Source organism: Rhamphochromis sp. 'chilingali', assembly GCF_963969265.1.
Source record: "Rhamphochromis sp. 'chilingali' genome assembly, chromosome: 1".
Taxonomy (NCBI): Eukaryota; Metazoa; Chordata; class Actinopteri; order Cichliformes; family Cichlidae; genus Rhamphochromis; species Rhamphochromis sp. 'chilingali'.
Genome location: NC_137929.1, coordinates 47,407,736 through 47,429,514, shown reverse-complemented (window position 1 = coordinate 47,429,514; position 21,779 = coordinate 47,407,736). Strand labels below are relative to the sequence as shown.

The following is a 21,779-nucleotide window of genomic DNA, read 5'->3' as shown; positions in this document are numbered from 1 at the left end:
CGGAGAGAGGGATAGATGTCAATCATCTGTTCAGCGTTGCATAACAGGTGAAGCCTGGCAGAACTTTAGGTTGGTGCAGGTCTCCCTCTGTTGGATGAAACTAAAAACTGCACCTCAGAGCACTGAGTCCAAAGACTGTCTGTAGATCGGAGGTGCCACTCGTTGCCAGGACTGCTCACTCTAGTTCACCACAACCACAGAGTGTAGGCGTGAAAAAGAAATCCTGATACAGTCACAGATTGTTAATGTGACATTATGTTTCAAAAAGAGTCATTAATTAATCAATTAAGTAAAAAGAGTAAAAGTATAGGTATACAGATGTCAGTGAGTGACAGAAGGCCAACTGTGGATCAAACCTCCCTCATATCACTTGTTTTAAAATAATTTTTAAGCATTTTAAAGGTTATGATTGAGTTATGAGCTACAGGACAACAAACAAAGTAACAACAAACTATAGGCCACTTTTTTTGGAAAAAAATTGTTTTTGAACTAAAGATATTTTTGGTACCTTACCTAAGATGTACACCAGGTAAGTGTACATCTTGTGCAGAGCTTAGAGTCACAGTCAGATAAACATATACAGTATATATCTGTGTGTATATATGCACAACATCTGATGATGTGTTGTGCGCTTTTCTTGCAGTATTATGTGGATATTGAGTCCAGTGATAGAAGATTAGTCTTTATAATCCTCTCTGTGATCTTTATGACTCTCTGGAGAGCCTTCTTATCTACGTGGGTGGTGTTCAAAGTTAAAAAGGGGCACATGGAACCAGGCTGAAGAACTACAACCCACATTCTTTAAGAATCTAATATGGAAATGCATCATACTTTATCACTGTCATCAGGTGGGGACCATGCAAAGCAAACATAGCCTGTGTTTTACCTGATGGGTACAATGTTACTGTTGAGGTGTTGCTGCTGCTCCTGCTGCTCACAGTGCTAAAAGGCAAGGCTGTGTTGACCTGAGACTGTAGACTGTAAAATGTCCATAGGAGAGATGGGAGCTGATTAAACAGGTGTTATGAGATAATAATGAAATGCAAAGATGAAAAGGTGACAACACTTGGAACCATAAGGCAACAAAACTGTGAGAAATAAACTAGGCTGTGAATACGAATCACTCTTTGCCTCTCTTCCTCCTTCCATCTCCTTATCTCATCTATCACTCTCCACTTGCTGTCCATCTGAGATGAAGGCACAATTTACTATTGCATTGATCTATTATTTAATTATCCACTCTTAAAAACTCTCGCACCCAATCCATAATAAAGTAATAATAGAAAAATGTTATAGAACCAAAACATTGCAGGTGTGTTTATTATTGTTTTTATACTTGAATACCTCTGCAATGCAACAACTGGTACATGTGTTATTGTTACCTGTGCTCTTTTTAATTCAGCTGGTGGGGGATCCACTGCCTTTAGCAGCTCCTTTTGTCACCATTTCCTCTTTATGTCCTTACAGGGCATGTCTGGACAATGTTATATCATGAGTAATGATTTTAAAAAATATCAATATACATAAAACACATACACGCACACACACACACATACAGTGACATTTTATATCTTCTCCAGAATACTGTATGCATTATGGCTACAAGTTTGCATCATGGTGCTGATCCAGAATCCTTCCCTTATTGTTTGTTCCTTGTGTTATAATAATAAAATAATTAAAATGAAAAAAATTAAGTAATAAATATAAAATAATGTATTATAATAATGTTTATGATGATTCAGTTTGTTTGACTATCCACTCTGTGCAGGCAGAAAGCTTATTAAATGTTTAAACTGTAGAGATACAATAATGTTGCTGCTGTAAAATCTGCATTTTGTCCTATTTGAAATATAAATCTAATGACTGTAGAAAACATTGGATGATACCAAAATTTGCAGTTTTGCGCAGGAGTAGCGCTGAGTGATACCTCTTGTCTTCCAGCAGCTCTTCGACCCTCCTCTGCCTCTCATTGGTCGAGCTCCTGCCACTGCTTCTTCTCTGATTGGTCCGGAGATCCGGTTGTGTAACGCCCTTAGCGGAAGTGATCGGTCGCAAGTGAAGCAGCAGGAGTGATGATACAGAGGAAGGCGTGAAAACAGGGGAAATAACGGTGCTCTGCGGAGTTGTTTGAAAGTCAAATAAGTTTTATGACAAGATAAAGACTCGGAGAGAGCAGACGGGATGATTTTAGTGGCATATTTGTCGTTTTTTCTCCTAATTTCCTCGGTCGGAGCAGCGAAGGATGGGGACGATGACTGGGTTCATCTGCCCAACAAATGTGAAGGTAAGGCGGCTTGTGGTGCTCAAAACGGGCTCCGAGGACCTCTAAGAGTCCTACAGCAAATAGAGAAGTCATACTGCAGTATTTGTATATATAATACACGTAGTATATGTGCTAAGTATAATTTCCACTCTGTGTGGGTTCACACTGTTTGTGGAGGAAGTCGCACTGAAACAGGATTATGTGAAACATTAAAACAGGAGTGCTGTTGGGCTTAGCTAACATTTCACATTTGTAAGCTTTGCTTTTAGGTTTTTGCTCTTGAAATTACTCCATTGGCCATTTCTTAGCATCAATACAAACACTACCCTGTAGCCTTGCTTTTAAATTAAAGGTGCTCATTGTAGGTATTTTATTTTGAAAATCCTGATACTAACCCATCCCCTCTCATAGCTGCTGTACCACCTGTCCTCTGCCAGGTCAGCTTTGCCTCTTGTCCGAGGGGTGGACTCCCAACTCCACAATGCTGGACTGCAGGTGGAGTTGGGAACCTACTCTGAAATGCAAAGGAAGGACTACCGCCTCCACCTGCAGTCCATGACAGTGCAGGTGGAGTCCATCTGTGGGGAAAAGCACACTTTAAATGAAACAGAGAATCTCGATGACATCAGTGACCCGATGAGTTTAACTGCTTTGTTGAGACATTGTTGAGGTTTAAAGGGCTTCTTCTCATTGTCTCTGTTTCCCTTTCCAGTCTGCAAGTTTGTCAGCATCGAGATGAAGTCGGCGTTCGAAGAGACGGGGAAGACAAAAGAAGTCATCGATACGAAATACCGCTTCATAGACAGCAAGGGGGCGTCGCCGATCAAATATGTCAAGTCGTAAGTTTGAGTGTGTGCGCACCTGGTACCGGGAAATGGAGCGTAAAAAAAATAGGAGTCCGGTTTCAAAGTAGAAGTGAAAGCTGCTCTGTGTGGAGGGAGAAGTATGCCTGGCTGATTCTGGATCTTTCTCTAGCCCTCAGAGACAGACGGCAACAAGGGACAGGAACTTGGTCAGGTTCAGTTCCTGTGCAGAAACTTATTATAGAACAGGGAAGCTGCTGAAGTGCTCTGGGTGGTGTGTGAGAGCAAAGCTCGATGGGAGTTTTAATCTGAAAGCATCACAGTTTTAGGACCTGCTTTTAAAAAAAAAAAAAAGTGTTACAATATTCTAAATGTGGTTGTGAACATGCAGGTTTATGTTCAGTCTGCAGAGCTGACATGTGTCAGACACACTTAACTCACGATGTTTCCCTTTTTGTTTTTTTGATTTAGGGTAAGTTGAAAGGCAGCATACGTCTCATGTCTGGACATGAAATATAACGTTTCTGCTACAGTCAGCAGGACTTAATCACAGCTGTATTTTAGTGTTCACCGTGATCCATCCATCACATTTTGTTACAACCACTTATCCAGTTCTAGGTCGTGGACGGGGACACAGAATCAGTTTTATTGAATTTATAGCACCAAATCACAACAAAAGGTCCCTCAAGGTGCTTTATATTGTAAGGTTTAAACCCCCACAATCAGCTGGCCCCCTTTGAGCAAGCACTTGGTGATAGTGGGAAGGAAAAACTCCCTTTTAACAGGAAGAAACCTCCAACACAACCAGGCTGAGGGAGGGTGTCTCAGGATGTTTTAGGATGCAAGGCGGGCTAGTAAACAAATATGTAGGACTGTTTTTTTCTTGTTGTTCTTTCTAGTTCTTCTAGCAACCCCTCAGCTCAGACCCTGAGCTGAGGGGTTGCTATAAAGGCCACTTTACTGTGGATCATTTAGTTATCACCTCAGGATAAAACCATAGACCTCCTTTAAGTATAAGGGTACTTTCATAGCATCCAGGATACCAGCTGAGAAATGCCTTTAGTGTGGAGACGCGCTGACATGAAAACAAAGAGCATCGAGGAGCAGAAAACTTAAATGAAAAAACTCTGTAATGTTACTTTGACACGGTCCATAAAATGAAGTCAGCTGTGACGTGTGATCAGGTTTTTGGTTCACAGACAAAACAAAAAAAGGGCAAATCCAAACAGAAGGTACAGGGAGAAAAAAGCTTTAACTCTGTCGCCTGCTGGGATGTTTAATGTGTGTTTCTCCTCAGAGACCTGAGATTCATCGAGGTTGTAGAAAATGTGTGTCAAAGGCTGCTGGAGTACAATCTGCACAAAGAGAGAAGTGGCAGCAACCGTTTTGCCAAGGTCAGTGTAACGGTTATTTTTAAACACCCTGGATGTGACGCGTGACACTTTCTGCAAGAATCAGTATTTTTAGGGTTTGGTTTTCAAGCATCTTGTTTTTTAGCTCATAGTTTACAACACGTGAAGCTGCGTGTTTGTTTCATAAAATGTTTTTTAGCTGAATGTAGTCGTGCTGTCACCGTTGCTTCTTCACATGTAATGACTGCATATTGAGCTGTTCTCATTAAAACCCTGAAACTTTTTCGATCGGCTTTACTGTTTATGAAAACTGCTGAAAATAAAAGGAAATGTTCACAAAAACTAAATTCAATGGAAGTTGAACTCCGACCATAGACGTCTTCATCTCGGTGTTTGAAACTGTACATGCTGACTGTGAAGCTTCACACTCTAGTTGTGATCCCAGGCAGTTAGCCAATGAGCTTACCGCAGATTACCCTCTTTGCTGACACTTGGAGAACAATAAAATTATACAGTGATAAAACTGGATTAAAGTTTTCATTCAGTAAGACCCCAAATAAGTGACTGAGTCCTTAAACTCACTGGGAAAATCTTTAGAGGTCCAATCAGAGGGCTGTTTTCCTAATTTTTGGAGTAGCGGTGGCTCACAGGTAGAGCAGGCCATCTGCTAATCATCAGGTCGGTGGTTTGATTTTAATGCTCAGTCTGTTGCAGCAGCAAAACAGCACATATCGTCATCAGTGTATGACGATGATTGTTTAGCTTCTTTTTAACGTAGTTTGGTTTCTATGCAGTCGTCCATATTTGTAGTTTTAAATGTGTTGTCGGGCATAGGGCATGTCGGAGACCTTCTCCACCCTGCATGGGTTGGTGAATAAAGGAGTGAACGTGGTGATGGACATTCCCTACGAGCTGTGGAACGAGACGTCAGCTGAAGTGGCCGACCTTAAAAAACAGGTGTGTTTATATATTTATTTAAACATTCCCAAAGGAACCAAAATTAAACTCCAAACATGGTCAAATTTTCATCTTTTAAATTTAATTTGTGTGTGTGCGGTCAGTGTGATGTGATGATAGAGCAGTACGAGGACGTGATTGAGGACTGGTATAAAGGAAGCCAGGAGGAGGACCTGACCACATACCTGTGCGAGAAACACGTGCTCAAAGGACAGGACAGAGGTAACGCTCGTACACACAACTCTGATGTTACATCCATGTTGTTGTTTTTTGTAATTCATGATTCCTGATTGTTTAATTTTGCACCCCTTTCTTTCCCTTCCCTTCTCACATGGCTCCCTCTGGTATTCACCTGAGTTTTTGAGACCTTTACACCATCAGTGTAGTAAAGAGCAAAATAAAAACAATAGAATTCTCAATGACAAAACAAATATTGTAATTACAAAAATAATAATAATTTTGAAATCAAAATAAGTGCAATAAAATAATTGTCGTGACTTTCAGATTTGTATATTTCTCTTTGCCTTGCTTTCTGTTTTCCCGATCTTATTTTCCCGCCACGCTTCTCCTTCCATTTCTCTCTCCAGCCTGCCTGAACGAGAACTGGAAGAAGGGAGACCAGGCAGCGATTGCAGAAGACAAGAAGAAGAAGAAAAAGAAGAAGGGAGGGAAGAAGGGCAAGGGCAAAGGTGAGGAAGGAGGCGAGGGAGGAGCAGATGGCAGCTCGGAGGGAGAGAAGGCGAGCAAGAAGAAGAAGGAGAAGAAGGTGAAGAAGAAGAAAAAGAGCAAATCTCCGGTGGAGAAGATGGACGGAGGGGTGTCGTCCGACGAGGAGATCCAGCCGCAGGTGCCTCTGTCTGGGCAGAAGACGGAGCTGTGAGTCCTGGATGTGGATCAGTCATCCAGAGTGAAACCTGCTGAGACAAAGCAGCTTCTGGAAGTGTTAAAACTGAGGTTCAAGTCATTGAAATCCTGTGCTGTTACATGTTTTGAAGTCATTTTTCAGGTTTCATGAGGGAGAAATCAGATGTATAATCAGTTACGTACAATATTTCGCTCCTTTTTACCCCCACTTCAGTCATTTAACGGTTTTTAGTAGAGTCTCCATTGGAACTTAAAGGATGATGTGGTTATCATAGCTTGGGACCAGTTTTTCTATTGGTATTCATGTTTGTACTTTTGAGGCCACAAACGTGAAAAAGACTTGAATTGTGATTTCTGGGCTCGACATCATTCTTAGACCAAAAACATAAACACTTTAGGGATACGTGAGAACCATTTCTCAGTATTTATTGACAAATCATGAATTATCCTGTACTAATACATCAAAAGAAAGTCTCTAGGTGCACTCTGTATGAATGATTTTACAGTAGGGCTGTGCGATATGACCAAAATCTCATATCCCGATATAAGAATTCTATCGTCCGATAACGATATAAATCACAAAAATGTAACATTTTCTGTAAATTCTGTGAATCTCGGGCAGCTCGACTTGCGGGAAGTGTTTCCAGCTGCGCGTCATGTAGCTGGAGTCGAGTGTTTTAACCGATGCATGAAACGATACATTTTTAGACATAAGTTATAACAGCCGCCGTTTTCTAAAATAAATATAAATATAAATGTTTTTATATCGTCATCCGATATATATCGTTATATCGAACAGCCCTACTTTACAGTGCTGTACACAAACTACATACAGAGTATAAACCTGTGTGAGTCGCAGGGCGTCCACGTGTTTGGTTTTCCGTCTCTCGGTCGGACGTAGGTGTTGATTCACGTATTTTGTCTTTCTCTCTGCATCTCACGTTGGCAAAAACTTCAATCGCAGCTCCGAACTGAGACTCTCTTTCACTCATGTTTTTAAATATTTTTGTGCCCTTTACAGCTGTAGATCTTTGACCCTCAATGAGCATTTTATTAGGAACACCGACATCTTTGTAACTTTGACCAATCCGCTACACTTTCAGTTATTGTAGAGCTGCGTGAAAATGTTAAATGATATTGTGTAAATAACAAACATATTATGAAATGACTTTTTAATTCTTTCTGTAAATAATCTTTCCACCTATGTGAGCTCGTATCTCAGGATTAACTTACTAAAAAGACACCATGTATCAAGGGTACAGATAAATTTGACTGATCAGCCTGTTTGCTGTTATGTCAGTGGTGTTATTGTGAAGTTTTCAAACGTTGTGTCCAGCTGGTTCACCTGTATGAACGAGCAAGCGGGCTGCCCAGGTGTTCCTAATAAAGTGCTCTAAACAAATGATTGCTAATCCAATGTTAAAGTTTTTCTTTTATTTCTCACTGTCCTAATTTTTAAAGCCCTTCCACAAACTGATGTATTAGCTGAAATGCCCCTTTAATTAATAGATACGTGTGGTACTGATTTCCTGTTTGCTGTACAAAAAGCTGCTATTGAAGGCCTGTGTGTGTTCGTGCTGCCGCGTGATCGTCAGGCTCCTGAACTGAAGACGATGAAGGATTGTGCGTCTGTTTTTATGCATTTTCTTAAGAGTGAACGTGTGTGGGTGTGTGTTTTTACGAGATTTCTATCCTGAGGTTAAAATGCTGGCTGTGTTGTATTGAAGTTGCTTTTTGAAACCACGAGCAGGCGCATCAGTGGATTAATAAACAGGTTTCAGAACTCTGGATGTGTTAGAGATATTTTTTTTAATGGATGTAATGAAGCTTTCAGTCTGTTATAGTTAAAGTTTCATACAATTATTTTAAAATGTGCACCTGGGAGAAGTAGTGTTATCTTTTCCTTAGTCGGCTGTGTGGGCGTAGTCCACTTTTTCAGCTACCAGAGGGAGCCAGAGTTAAGGACTTGCTCTGTTAATGATTTTCCAGGTCCTGCAGTCAGGCAGTCGTTTCTTCAGTCTAAGGAAGGAAGAACAGATACAACATACATCATGTTTTTAAAGTAGTTTTATCATTCTGACTATTTTTCCATGCATCAGATTTTTATTCAGTTAAAGTTTGGATTTCATTATTTATTTGTTATCATTTCAAGTAAATGTTACTGTTTGACTGAACAGTTGTACACAGTTCCATATTTTCACCCACAAATACTTTTTCTCTTCTTGTAATATAGATATAAATAAATGAATAATATTTAAAGGAAAAGGCTATTTTCTTTCTAAAGCGTACATTAACAGACTGGTATAGATTCAAGGTGCTGTACCAAGAAGTCAAAACAACACAAACGCACACCATGATTTGTTGTGTTAATTTTGTAACCCAGCCACCGAGGCTGCTTGATTTGGGTCAGTTTGGGTTGTTTTCTGGGGAGCTGGGTAATGTACTGTAACCCAAAGTGCTGGGTTGTTTTTCCAGCTTCACACTCAGATGAGATGGTCCATAAGTTTTTGAGCAACAACAAACTGTTTTTGTAGTTTTGCTTCTGTTCGCCACCACAGGGGATTTTATTTCAAGAAAATATGTAATCAAAGCGCAGACTTTAATTTAAAGGCTTTTACAAAAGTGCAACATTAGTTGTTTAGGAACTACAGATACCTTTTCCACACAATCCCCCATTTTCATTGCCTCAAAAGACAGTGGCACAACCGACAAGATGTACCAGGCGAGGCCTGTTTGCTTCTTATTTTATATAAGATAATCAAATTGAATGAAGGTCACAGTTTTGGACATTTAGCTGTGTAATGTAACTTATTATAAAAAGTTACATTTCATTATACAGCGCAAATACATTACCCCGGTTTCGATATAATGTAATTACTTTTGCAAAATACATCATATTTGCATTGTTCTATAACATTACTGTAAGCAGCTAAAAATAATATAAAATAAAACTATTTTTTCAGAAGGCCCAAAAGGTAACCTCTTCCATTAGCAGATTTGTAAAATTGTAAAAATGTAATTAAATACACTCTGGAGATCTGTGGAAGATTGCTTCAGCTACTGAAAAACAAATGCCAGGCAGAATTAATTAAATTTCAGTTGTCTCCAAATTTTGACATATTTCTGAGTAATTCAAATTTTAAGATACCTAAACGACTTACAGACGACATTTTCTTTTCCATTGGTGGAAACAATCTTCCATAGAAACCTGTTTAGCAAACAACAAAAAAGGTACAAGTTGTCTCATTTGTTTGTTTGTTTGTTTTTAATTTTGCCTGAAATTAAAAATCATCTATTTAAAAAAAAATGCTGTAAAGTGAACTTTTTGCCTATTTTCGGCCAACGTTTTAGCAGACATTATCGAATTCAAAATAACTTGCAGTAAAATGGTTAACTTGCCTAGCAACACGGCAGGGCTTAGTAAAATTTGCAAAAGCTGAAGAAGTAGCTAAAAACTTTTTTGGCTGTTTTCACTGAGATCACATTTATTTAGCTCACAATCAGGACAAGGCAACACTTTATAAACAGCTGTCAGTTTTTTACTCACTTTTCTTCTGCTTTACAAAATTGGTAGCGCTCATTGCTAGTTAATCATTTCAGTCTCTGCCATTATGTCTTAGTTCTGGTTAATGGTGTATCTACACTGCAATCTTCCACAACCTTTCTCACTGACCCTTCTGTTGATGAACACAGACTACTGCTGAACACCATCAAAACTTTGGACAGCTCAGTAGTGGACAATCATAGGAGAGGTACTTACATTCTACAACTATCACAATAGTATCATAATAGTTGCAGAAGTAGCAGAAATGCTCAGAATTTCAAAGCATGCTCTTGTTTTGATGTGTCATATGTGACAATTTGTTGTGTCGTCGTTCGCCACAGTTGTTAACCGAGTATTTGATTTGTGCTAAGGGTAAAATGCAGTCTGAGCTTGATTCCCCGGACTTTTGGGAAATGTGCAGAGCTTTAAGTCACATATAAAATAAAACCAAACAAGCATGAGTCTTCATGCTTGGATTCAGAAATAGTACCTTTTTCTAAGTTATATTTGTCATCAAATTAATCTTAACAAAGGATGTAAATAGTCCTAAAAGGACACAACCGTGGACACTGCTTTGTGTTTTTAACATGCTTTACATTCAGGCAAGTCAAGTTTGAGTTCTGAGTTGGTCAAAATGAAAAAAGGGACACCAGTAAATGTCCTTTTAATTTGTGATCTGCTCTTATTTTCATGAGCTTCACCACTCTTTACGTAGCACTGTAAAAATGGAAATGATCAATATATTACAAGTAACGAGTGTTGCTGAATTTTGTGATGCTGTTTGTGTGGCTACTACAGATGTATTGCTGCATCTGCCACCTCCATGAGAGTGGGTTGTTATCTGGCCTCTGTGCCAGGCTGTTATTATTTTATGTCATAGCCCTTATTGGATGCAGTAATTTGACTTAGTTTGACCTCTATCGTGACATGAACTTCCTCTTTGTCATTTTCCTATTGTTTATTTATTTTTTTATTTTTTAACAAGTCCTGTCCTATACAGATGGTGTTTGCTTGTTATTAATTCAAGCTTTTGTGCTGGGAAAACTGTGTACAGGTGTTTCAGCCCTTCATGGTGCTATTGAGGACAAATCCAGTCCACATCGTTTAATGCTGGCAGTCAGTAAGGTGAGTAATGACTGGCCAGTAAACTGGTGCATCCTCAAAAGTTTTATGCTATGTCATGTTATCATGTTCTGTAGCCAGTGGGAGCTCTTTTGGTTGAGGTCCCGGTAGGGTGACCAGGTCCTAGCAAACGTTTGTGCTGGACGATGTGGAACAAGTTACTAAAGTTATAGAGTGGGCTGAATTTTTAATTTATCTATCTTTGAAAATGTCTTATGAAACTAAGTAGAACATAAATCTTGTGTCTCATGTGGAACACTTGTGTATCCTCCTCTTCTGTTTCACTGGTAGCTGATGATCAGCAGTTTTCAGGTCTTTGGCTTGCAATGGCGACAAGCCAAAAAAGTCACATGATTCTATTGAGATATTTGTTCTCCTTTATGTGATGTTTTCATGATTTAAGTTGTTATACACCACCTGATTTATTAACAAAAAATCACTCTGTTTCACTGGGCTGCCTTATAGGGCACATTCACCATGGCATTGTTTAGCTTAAGCTTGTACAGTGTCACAACTTTTGCTGCATGAGGTTTTCTCCAAATTATTCTCAATTTCAGCCCAAAGTCTTCAGGGAAGAACAAAATCAATTCATAGGAAAACCTGGTCATTCAGTGTATTTATGTTGACATGAAAGAAGCAATGGATGACCTCATTTTTAGGGAATGTTGCGGAAGCTAGACCTGAAGTGTCCCAGTTTATACAATCAATCAATCAATCAATCAATCAATCAATCAATCAATCAATCAATCAATTTTCCTGTAGAGTCCTGGTGGAGCTTAGGGCCACAACACCACGCTAATGGACTCTGTTCTGGATCGTTCTCTTCAGCTGGGTCCACGTCATTCTGGCGGCCTTCACTTCACTCTCGACAGATCTTCTCCACGTCTGTTTGGGTCTCCCCACTTTCCTTTTTCCTTGTGGGTTCCAGTCCAGTGCTTGCCTTGTGACTTTGTCGGATGGTTTTCGGAGTGTGTGGCTTATCCAGCCCTATTTTCTCTTCTTGATGTCTTGACCGACTGGGTTCTGGCTGGTTCTCTTCCACATGTCTGTGTCCGAGATCTTCTCAGGCCATCTGATGTTAAGGATGTGTCGCAAGCACTTGGTGATGAAAATCTGTATCTTGCTGGTAATGGTGTTGGTCACCCGCTACATTTCGGACCCATACAGGAGGACTGCTTTCACATTGGTGTTGAAGATGCGGATCTTGCTGCGCTGGGATAAGGCTTTGGAGTTCCAGATAGGTCGCAGGGAGTTGAATGCAAGCCTTGCTTTGTTGATCCGGCTCCTAACGTCTTCATCTGCACCACCATCTCTGTTGACTATGCTTCCTAGGTAGATGAAGCTTACACAGTAGTCACTAAACGTGGTGCATCTGTCTTCTTACCTTGATACAACCAACATTCTGGAACAGGGTAAATTTGGGCTCCTTGGACCATATGACCTTTTTTTCCAGTTCAGTTCAATTCAGTTCAGTTAAGCTAATTCAATTCATGTAGCATCAAATCAGAACAACAGGTGCCTCAAGTCAAACAAACAAGAACAAAGAGAAAACCCCAACAATTATACAACCCACCCAAGCACTTGGCGACGTTGGGAAGGAAAAACTCCCTTTTAACGGGAAGAAACCTCCAGAAGAATCAGGCTCAGGGTGGGGCGGTCATCTGCTACAACAGATGAGGCTGTGAGAGGTTCTAAAATCCAATCTTCATTTTCCAGATCACATTTCTTCTTCCAAGATAATAGTCCACCACGTGCATTGAACAGTTCCCAGGTTTAGTATTTTCATCTGTCTCCTTAGTTTTCTTTGCTTGATGCAATAATTTGTCTTCTGAAATGGAGTAACATGACCACAGAGGATGTCTTCTCGTGTGATTATGGGAAACTACTCACTGCATCAGTTAATGTTGCCAAACAATGGAAGATCCTTACTTATTTGATTACTAAATCCACTTTAGAGGGATGCAGAGTGGATTTACTTGTTTTTGGTTTTTATTAGTTTCAGGATTTCCTTTTATTGTTACATATTAGTTAGTTAAGAGCAGTACAATAATATAATAACTAATACAAACAGTCAACAGACAGTCATGTACAAATTTCCAGTTTCAATAGATTTTGTTTGTGGTGGAAAGATTTCATTAAATTTGATGCAACCTATATAATCAAATTCATATTGAATGTGTCAAATACACAATCATACACAGCATGACATGCAGTGCAATGGAATCATTCATTGTTTCTTTTTTGTGTTTTACACCAACAAAAAAAACATTGATCATAACTGAAAATAATCATTTTTTCTTATTTACAAGAAAAACTATTTTTTTGTTAGTTTTGATTAATTTAATGCTGTATCTATATGTTTCCTGCTTTATTTCCTGCAAACACTCTATGACCTATAATGTTATCTTACTGAAGATACTGACACACCTGACACACCTACACACAGCTTGACTTCTGAACAAACCAGAAAGTGTGTGACGCAGTACCTCCTTCAAACTGTAAGTGTCCCCCCATCATTAAATGGGCCAATAATTTTTGTCTCACCTTGCACTGAACTGACCAACAGCTAAATCCACTTAAGCTGAGACAAAGTGAAATGGTGTGTGTGTGTCTTTCTGATGCACAATCTCTCCATCAGCTTTTCCTCCCTTTTAAAAATCAAATCCACATACACATATTTTTGTGTGTAGTAACTGTGTGCTTCATGGTCAAACTAAGGTATCAGTCATCTTTATCTTTTGGTTGGTAGGTCTGTGTGTGTGTGTGATAGAGAGTGTGTGTGTTTGTTGAAACAAATAACATTTATCTATCTTTACATACAAATATGTGTTTGCTCTAAATATGCCTATGTATGTGTCCTGCATGAGAACAATACTGTGTGTGTGTGTGCGTGCGTGTGTGTGTGTGTGTGTGTGTGCGTGTGTGTGTGTGTGTGTGTGTGCGTGCGTGCGTGCGTGCGTGCGTGCGTGCGTGCGTGTGTGTGTGTGTGTGTGTGTGTGTGTGTGTGTGTGAGGTCCTGGATGTGTTTATTTGTTGAATAATTCACAGCTGGGTGTTTATAGAAGACTCTACGGCCTCAGAGCTCCAATAACACAGGACAAATATTGTGACACACACACACACACTTTATCAGCCATTTCAGGGTTGACAGTTTATTTGGACACTGTGGACGCTGGAAATGGAATGTACAGACACACACACACACACACACACACGTGTATGTGTACCCACGGAAGCTTCTCAGTGTCTTCATATGTCCCATATCTCCCTCTTTGTCAGTCCCTGTGGAGGCCAGTGATTGTGTCTATGTACAGGAAGTCGGCTTATATGGAGACACATGCAGCACACATTCATTTATTCAACGTTCACTGATTTAACACCGTGGTTTGTTCCGGCAGATAAAATATTCAATATCAAGTCACAAATGACACATTTTTTCTTATTTTATTTGAAAAATGCAAAAAACGATTCATTAGGCAGATGGATTGAAATAGCGATAGTATCGATATCAATGCTGATATTGGTGTTAGACTGATATTAGTGCAACAGGATTGATACTTTGTTTCTACGCTCAGCATGTAGCCCACTGAATTGTGTTCATTTATTTTGATTGTTAATAGAAAGTATAGCTTAAATATAAACTATCTGAACCTTTTTGTGTTGACTGTCACGTCTATCGTTATTATAGCTTGTGGCACATTTAAACAATTGTGAAAGGTAGAAATCATTGATGTAGGGGTCATTAGTATGTTCAGAATATGCAAACTAATAATTAATGATCTCAAAAATCATGTGAAAATGTTCTCCTCTACATAAAACAAATTTATAAGATAAAAGTATCCATATCAATATTGGTACCTTGTATTTACTTATTATTACACTGCTACCAAATTTGCAGTATTGCACAGCACTGTCAGTTACTGAGTGGTTGTAACGGTCACTGTAACAGACATGCCATGCCAGTGAAGTTTCATCATTGCACAAATTACAAGTTCATCATATTTATGTATTCAAGACAGAGATATCGTCACAAAAAACATAATACTATGTTTCAACTGTTTTTAAGTGTCTTAGCTTCTCATCACAGTATCTTTGAAAATTAAACTGAAAATTGAGCTAAAACTAAACAGATAAAATTCACTCACTGTCATCTCTAAATGACACTTTATTTGCTTATATGCCAATATCAGCAACAAGGCCGATGTATTGAAGCATTTCTAATAATAATAAATTCAAGATCAAGCTTTATTATTGATCAGCGTTCTCTCATTTTTCTCCTAATATTGTTTTGCCGGGTTTGGTTTTTAAGAGGGCCTTTTTATGCTTTTTAAAAAAAAATAAATTAAAACAGAGCAGATTTGCATGATTCACAGTTCAAACTCAATACAGTTCAGTTTTTACATAGTGCCAAATCACAACAACAGTTCCCTCAAGGCGCTTTATATTGTAAGGTAAAGAGCTTACAATAATACAGAGAAAACTCCAACAATCAGATGATCCACTATGAGCAAGCGCTCTAGCACTTGTTTATAACTGTGTTGTTTGGCTCTATGTCTGAACCTGAGCTTTTGTGTGTTCTGACCTAGTTATTTTAAACTTTGGCCATGTTTAATGGGATCATCCACCGCTGTATCTGTGTTTGTATGACAGAAAATAAGGGAAAAACACAGTAGGTCCCATATAGTGTGTTTGTATGTGATTCCATGTAAAAGCTAGAAAATTCCATCGTGAGTGTGAATAGGCAGACGTAACTATAAATTTCTGTTATTCTTTGAATCATAGGATGTAGCATACGAAGGAAGTCTTGCACTGAACTGAACGTCCTTCACCGAGCAGCTGGTGGAAAAATATCACCCCTGAAAGACACACACACACACACACACACGGCAACACTGTTGTGTGCTCGGTAGTTGTTTGGTGATGGAACAGAGAGAAACGGTCTGCTCTAATCTGGAGAAAATGAAACAGACGTTTGAATGGAAATATTGATTCTTCCTCCAATTTCAATCTTCATCTGGTATTATCTGTCCCCCACTCTGTGCGTAAATGTGTGTGTGATATACAAGCTTACCTTTCTTGCTATCTCTCACAAACCCTCAGAAATGATTTTCTGTCCCTTGAAACAAATGCACAGTTACTAATAAATTATATATTTATGCACCTATAAAGTGCTCTAGACTTTTTGTCTCTCTGTCTCTGAACTGTGTGGAGAGGAGAGGAAGTAAACCAGTTTGCATTAATAGCTCTGTGACAGCCACGGGTGTTTGTAGAGCACCCTAAAAATGTGCATATCACAGCTGGAGTTACAGTATCACTGTGCAGTTTATCACAGCTCTTTTCTCTTTCACTGTCTACTTTACTGTATCCACAGCTTCTTATGGATGACTAAAGTACAGGGATGAATGTTAAAGGCGTTCAGTTTTGTGTCTCTGCAGCTATTTCTCCAACACACCTGGTCAGTCACTTCTCACAATAAGTACCGGTGTTGCAGTTTGTTAGCCAAGCTAGCTAGGATTAGCTGATCACTAAGATCTGCACCATTTCATCTTCTAAAAACCAAACTCTGCAGTGTTCAAAGCGCTAACATCCAAAATTCCAAAACCAATGGATGATGCTACAATGGCTACCTCAATCTTTTGTGCTGTTTGCGATATTAGCGGCTAGCTAACATCACAGACATTAGCTAGCTGATAGCTATAATATTAGCTGCTGAAAGGAAGCTGTGCAGTTATTTAGCCTCACCGTCACCACCAAAGTTTGTTTTAAGTTTGTCTGTAAAATTGATACAGAGGAGAGAAATTGTAAAATTTGCAAATATTAATAGAATTCTTAAATCAAAGGTTTAAAAATTGAGACTCACTATTTAGCCTACCAGTGAGTAATATTAGCCTTTTAGCCGTTGGCAAGCAGTGTTGGTCAAGTTACTTGAAAAAAGTAATCAGTAACTAATTACTGATTACTTCCTCCAAAAAGTAATCATGTTACTTTACTGATTACTTATTTTCAAAAGTAATTAATTGCTTAGTTACTTAGTTACTTAGTTACTTTTTAAAAACACGATTTACAACCTGAATAGGTGATAAAGCGATAGATCTTTCATCCCAATTCTACTTTTTCTACATAATCCATCATACAAAATGTAATCAAATGGAAAAGTCTCTTTTTAAAACTTGTTTTATTTTTTATCTTTTAACTTTATGCATCAAGCAAAAAATTAATTATATGCAACATTCTCTGACTGGAAGAAATTTGTTTAACATTTAAACTTATTTTCTGCACATTCCAGCACATAATTTTTTTTTTTTGTGTGTGTTAACACTCACTCTTTCAAATAGATGCAAGTAAAACACAGCAGAAAATAAATAAAGTCAAAGACTAGCGGTCCTTTTGCTCTATTTTCACCTGTAAAGCAGGAATAGGGTAGGCGGAGGTTTACCCTGGTGCAGGTGACTAAAATTTCTAAATTTTAATTGAGATGGCAGACACGACGGGCTAAAAAAATGTTTAAAAGATGTCAAAAGCAAAATGTCTAAAAATAATCTGAATAAATTATTTGACCCTGATTAGATATTTTTTTAGAAAAACTAAAACTTAAACGCAGTATAAAAATATTGTGTTTAGTTTCTGTATGACTGAAAATTGCATCCATTTGTGCTCCAAATTGTAAACAAGAAATCAAAGTAAACTCCAGAGAAGCATTTTTTTTAACCATCCTTTTCTTTCCTTTTTAAAAAGAAAAATCAAGTAGCTTAAAAATAATCTCTGTCAGCTCGGATGTTGACATTGCGGCTATTTCAAACTTGTTCACATCAACACTTTTAAGCCAGAGCAATAAAATGTCATCCTTCTCTCCAGCTTGCTGCGATGTGACCTGAACGTGACACAAAGGAAGTACAAACAAAGAAGGTGACAGTAATTACAAGAGAGCGGAGAAATGTTTGACAGTGAGAGGAGGGAGTAAAATGAAGAAGAATGATGTGTGTGAAGGAGTCAGGTGAGATTTATAAAAAAGAAAAGTGATATTCTAACCCTGGATGGCCTGGTAGAACAAACACCATCATGTCTAAAGGTTAAAATTCAAATCTTTCACTGGCTCCCCCATTCAGTCTAATCTGTTTTCTTCTATTTAGTTTGCTGGCAGTTTGTTGTGTTTCCATGTCACGCAGGTTAAACAGGAGACAATCTGGCATGCTGTTTGTCCCAAACCTCTCCATGTACATCAAACACTCCATTACTCCCTATTCAGGAAACAGAGGGAAGGAGAAACAGATGACATTCAAAGAAAACTGCAGAGAAAACGGCAAACTGAAACAGAAATTGAAAGAAACACTTATTATCAATCGGTTCCTCCTCCCTTTTTTATTTTTCCTGTGAGTGGACAGCTTCAGCGCTCCAATTCATCTTCGTTCTCCTCACAGCGGTGTGTTCAGGAAAGGTCAAAACCCGGAAAATAGGCTACACACCAGGCATTTTGTCACCAGACACCCTTCACCTGCCTCCCAACGCCAAGGAGCCGCACACAACTGGGACACAGCTTCAGCCAAAAATACATTAGGTGGAGTGGAGCAGCACCTCTGCATGCATTTGCACCCCATTCGTTCTGCGTTTACGCTGCATTTGTTGTCCTTTTGGAAGAAGCAAAGACTGGGACGAGGTGACATTTAGTTGCTTTTAAGTTTAGAGAATTGTGCTAAATTACTGTGTCCATCCACATGTGTAGCAGGGCAGATTAAAAGTCATTTAGATTTCCTTAGACTTGATCTAAGAAAATCTAAATGACTTCATCCTGTATATTTTCAAGGCAAACTTTTCACAATGTGTTTTTGGTAAATCGCAGGAGGCATTTATCAGTTTGTTTGGGTCAAACAGTTATATTGTAGCTGTTGACAAAAACTGCAATAATTCTGGTAATTTTGGAAGCGAGTATATTAAACAGTACTTCCCAATCAGATAATACTGGCATACCATGTTGGCAACCCATTATGGCCTAATTTTTTGAAGCTTCTGGTTGTAGACAGCAGATATCCAAGCCTACCTGGTTTTATGTATAAATTTATTACAGCTGCGCTCTTTTCCTACAATCAACCTATTCTTCCCAAAACTTGACTCGTCAGCAGATCTCTGACTAAAACTGAACTACAAACAGAAACCAGAAAGCCTCTCTTATCAAAAATCTTCTTTATGTGCAGATAATGTTTTAGAGATTATACTTGCAAAACCTGAATTTTGTCACTAAAATCTAGGCTCATCTGTTTAATGTTCTTCTGGACGCTAATGAACATGTTAATGTACAGCTTGAACTTCCTGTTTTATTCAGTGAGACTGTTCTGTCGATGTTGACTGCCTTTTGTTCTGTTCTCTGTCAAGATGATACCCGCTGCTTTGATAATGTTGAGGTCCGTGCTCTGGGGGAGGCCAACCCATGACTGTTATGCCTCATCTCTGATTAGAGTAACACTTACTCAACTCAACCCTACTCAAGTTTGGTCACTTTCCATTACAACATGGGTAGAGTCGCTCTCATGACTCCACGAGTGACGCCATTTACTCACCAATCGGTTACATGCAGTCAAAAACATTTACTTTGAAAGCGAAATTTGTGTTGCACCCTTCATTTTCACAACTGCTTGGCTAGTAGTTAGCGAGTATTTGTTGACTAACATGGAAAAATTGCAGGAAACGGTGATCTCCTAGCAACCAAAGCAGTCACTCAGAGAATTTTTTGGTCAGCGGATACATGTGGTTGTATCATATCCAATAAGGTGGACAACACAATGATGTCAGAAACTACAATAGTTGTCTTTCTGACACAACCCATTTAAACAATCATGGGAGTCGCCCCCTGTTGGCCATTAGAAAGAATGCACTGTTTAAGGCGCTTCCACGTGCAGTCTCTATGGATCCTGTGTAGTTCAGCAAGACAAGGTAAAGGATCTGTTTGGTATTGTGGCGATGTTTTTGAAGATGTGCTGGTCTGCAAAAAGAGCCTGATAGCATGTTGTGTGCTCTCATCACACATCTCACAGAGGACATTTCCCCATTCTCCCCGCAATACTCACAGCTAAGCTGCTGACCAAACAGTCCTGAGTAACACTGCTAACAAAGCTAGCTTGGTGGCAAATGCATTGCATTTGTCTGGTGGTAAAATGAGGCCGAATCCTTGAAGTGCACACAGGACATAGGAGCACAGTAGTGTGTTGAAAGAAAAAAGAAACGGCTTGTGAACAGAGACATGCATATTCATAGTGTAAAAAAAGTAACCATAAAGATGTGCTCTCCAAGGATTTTATGACACTTGTCACAAAAAATAGATGCTACAAAGCTCTTCTGTTAGTTTAATACTCATGCAATTTGGAGAAATGCACCAGGGAGAAATTTAGGTGCTAACATGCATCTCCTCCTGCGCAGATATTAGCTCATAATAGAAAAATTAAACTTCTTCTGTGGTCGAATAAAGCAGTGAAGGGAGTGTCAGGTCACATTTCCAAACACACCCTGAGTTTCAAGCCCCGTGGGGACGATTCAGCAACGACACTAATGGCAGCCTGCATGGCATTTAGAGCAGAAAGGTGTGACATGCAAGCCTTCACACTCGCTGCCTGTCACACACATTTGCATACACACTCATCTGCTCTCCTCGGGGCCTGCCATTAATAACAGCTGACCTTTGCACGTTTAGGCTGTGAAATGATAGTAAAACAGATCTGAGGACGGCACTCCCTTCATCTTTCATCCATCCATCTCGCATCCATCTTTCTGATCAGATCATCCCTCCGTCCATCTCCCTATCACTTCTGCCACATATCCCTTATAATTATAGAGGCTGTTTTGTTTAGTTTTGCATTGTTCAGTCTTTTCCTGGAATACAGAACACAGCATCCTTTATGCTGATCCAGCCTGTTGACAGTAATTTAGTCTGCAGTAACTTTTACTACAATTTAATTACTTCCTCCATTTATCAAGCAAAACCGCCCAATCACTCTCTGACTCCAGCTCTCGTATTGTTTGGATGTGATTAATTTCTGTAGTCATAAACAGCATACAGAAGAAATGCTCCAACATACCGGACGCTCCATCGAACTGTCAGTTTTCCATCTGATGTAAGCCACAAATATTTAGATCACCCCTCCAGATAAGAAAAGCAAAGATGTTTGAGAAAAATGTAACTTTGGGCACCTTGAATCTACATCCAGGACCTTTAGCAGTTTCTGCTAGAGTTCCAGTATGGTGCTTCTTTTTTCCAATCATCTTATGGTGCTTCCCTCCCAGTATGTTCCCACTAGAATGGAAAAGTACTGTCTATATTTTATATAAAAATAAATAAATAACTCTGTGCTTTGCTAGCAATTATAGACAAACTTGGTGACTGTTGGTGCATCAGGCTTGACAGCAATTATATCACGCTTCAATAATGTTATTGTTTCTACTCTGAAAAGTAAAACAAATACTGTAGGAGGACTTCATAACACTGATATCCTGGATGCTGAGGAGGGCTGAGTCAGTGGTTAAAAATAAAGGAGTGTAAAAAAGAACAAAAGAAAGAGAGAAAATGAAACAGCAGAGTATTTTAATACAAAAGTGTTCTGACTTTTGTTTGTCTGGACTTCCGACTATGAGACTTGTATGTTACATTTTTAAATTTTACAAATGAATCTACGTCGAGTTTAGAAATAATCTAATTACAATCAAATGTTGTATCGTTTTACATTAAAGTGCTAAAAATTGCAATCACATTATTTTCTAATGTTACCAATCAAAACAAAAGTTCTGCATAAAATGACTGGCCAAAAATAGACACTGGTCAAATAATTAAGTTTAAGGTTTTTGTTCATTTTGAAGTTTGGTCCAGCCATTAGCTCCATTGGTCTGGCCAT

The 21,779-nt window shown here is 38.9% G+C and overlaps 1 protein-coding gene across 1 annotated transcript; it reads left to right on the top strand.

Moving 5' to 3' along the window:
* The first annotated feature begins 2,041 nt into the window (after positions 1–2,041).
* On the top strand, positions 2,042–8,284 carry cnpy3 (canopy FGF signaling regulator 3). Its single transcript, XM_080888415.1, has 6 exons — positions 2,042–2,284; positions 2,976–3,102; positions 4,364–4,460; positions 5,253–5,375; positions 5,480–5,597; positions 5,963–8,284. The coding sequence occupies exons 1-6, from the start codon at positions 2,182–2,184 to the stop codon at positions 6,253–6,255; spliced, it is 861 nt and encodes a 286-aa protein (XP_080744541.1). The 5' UTR covers positions 2,042–2,181; the 3' UTR covers positions 6,256–8,284.
* Positions 8,285–21,779: the final 13,495 nt, after the last annotated feature.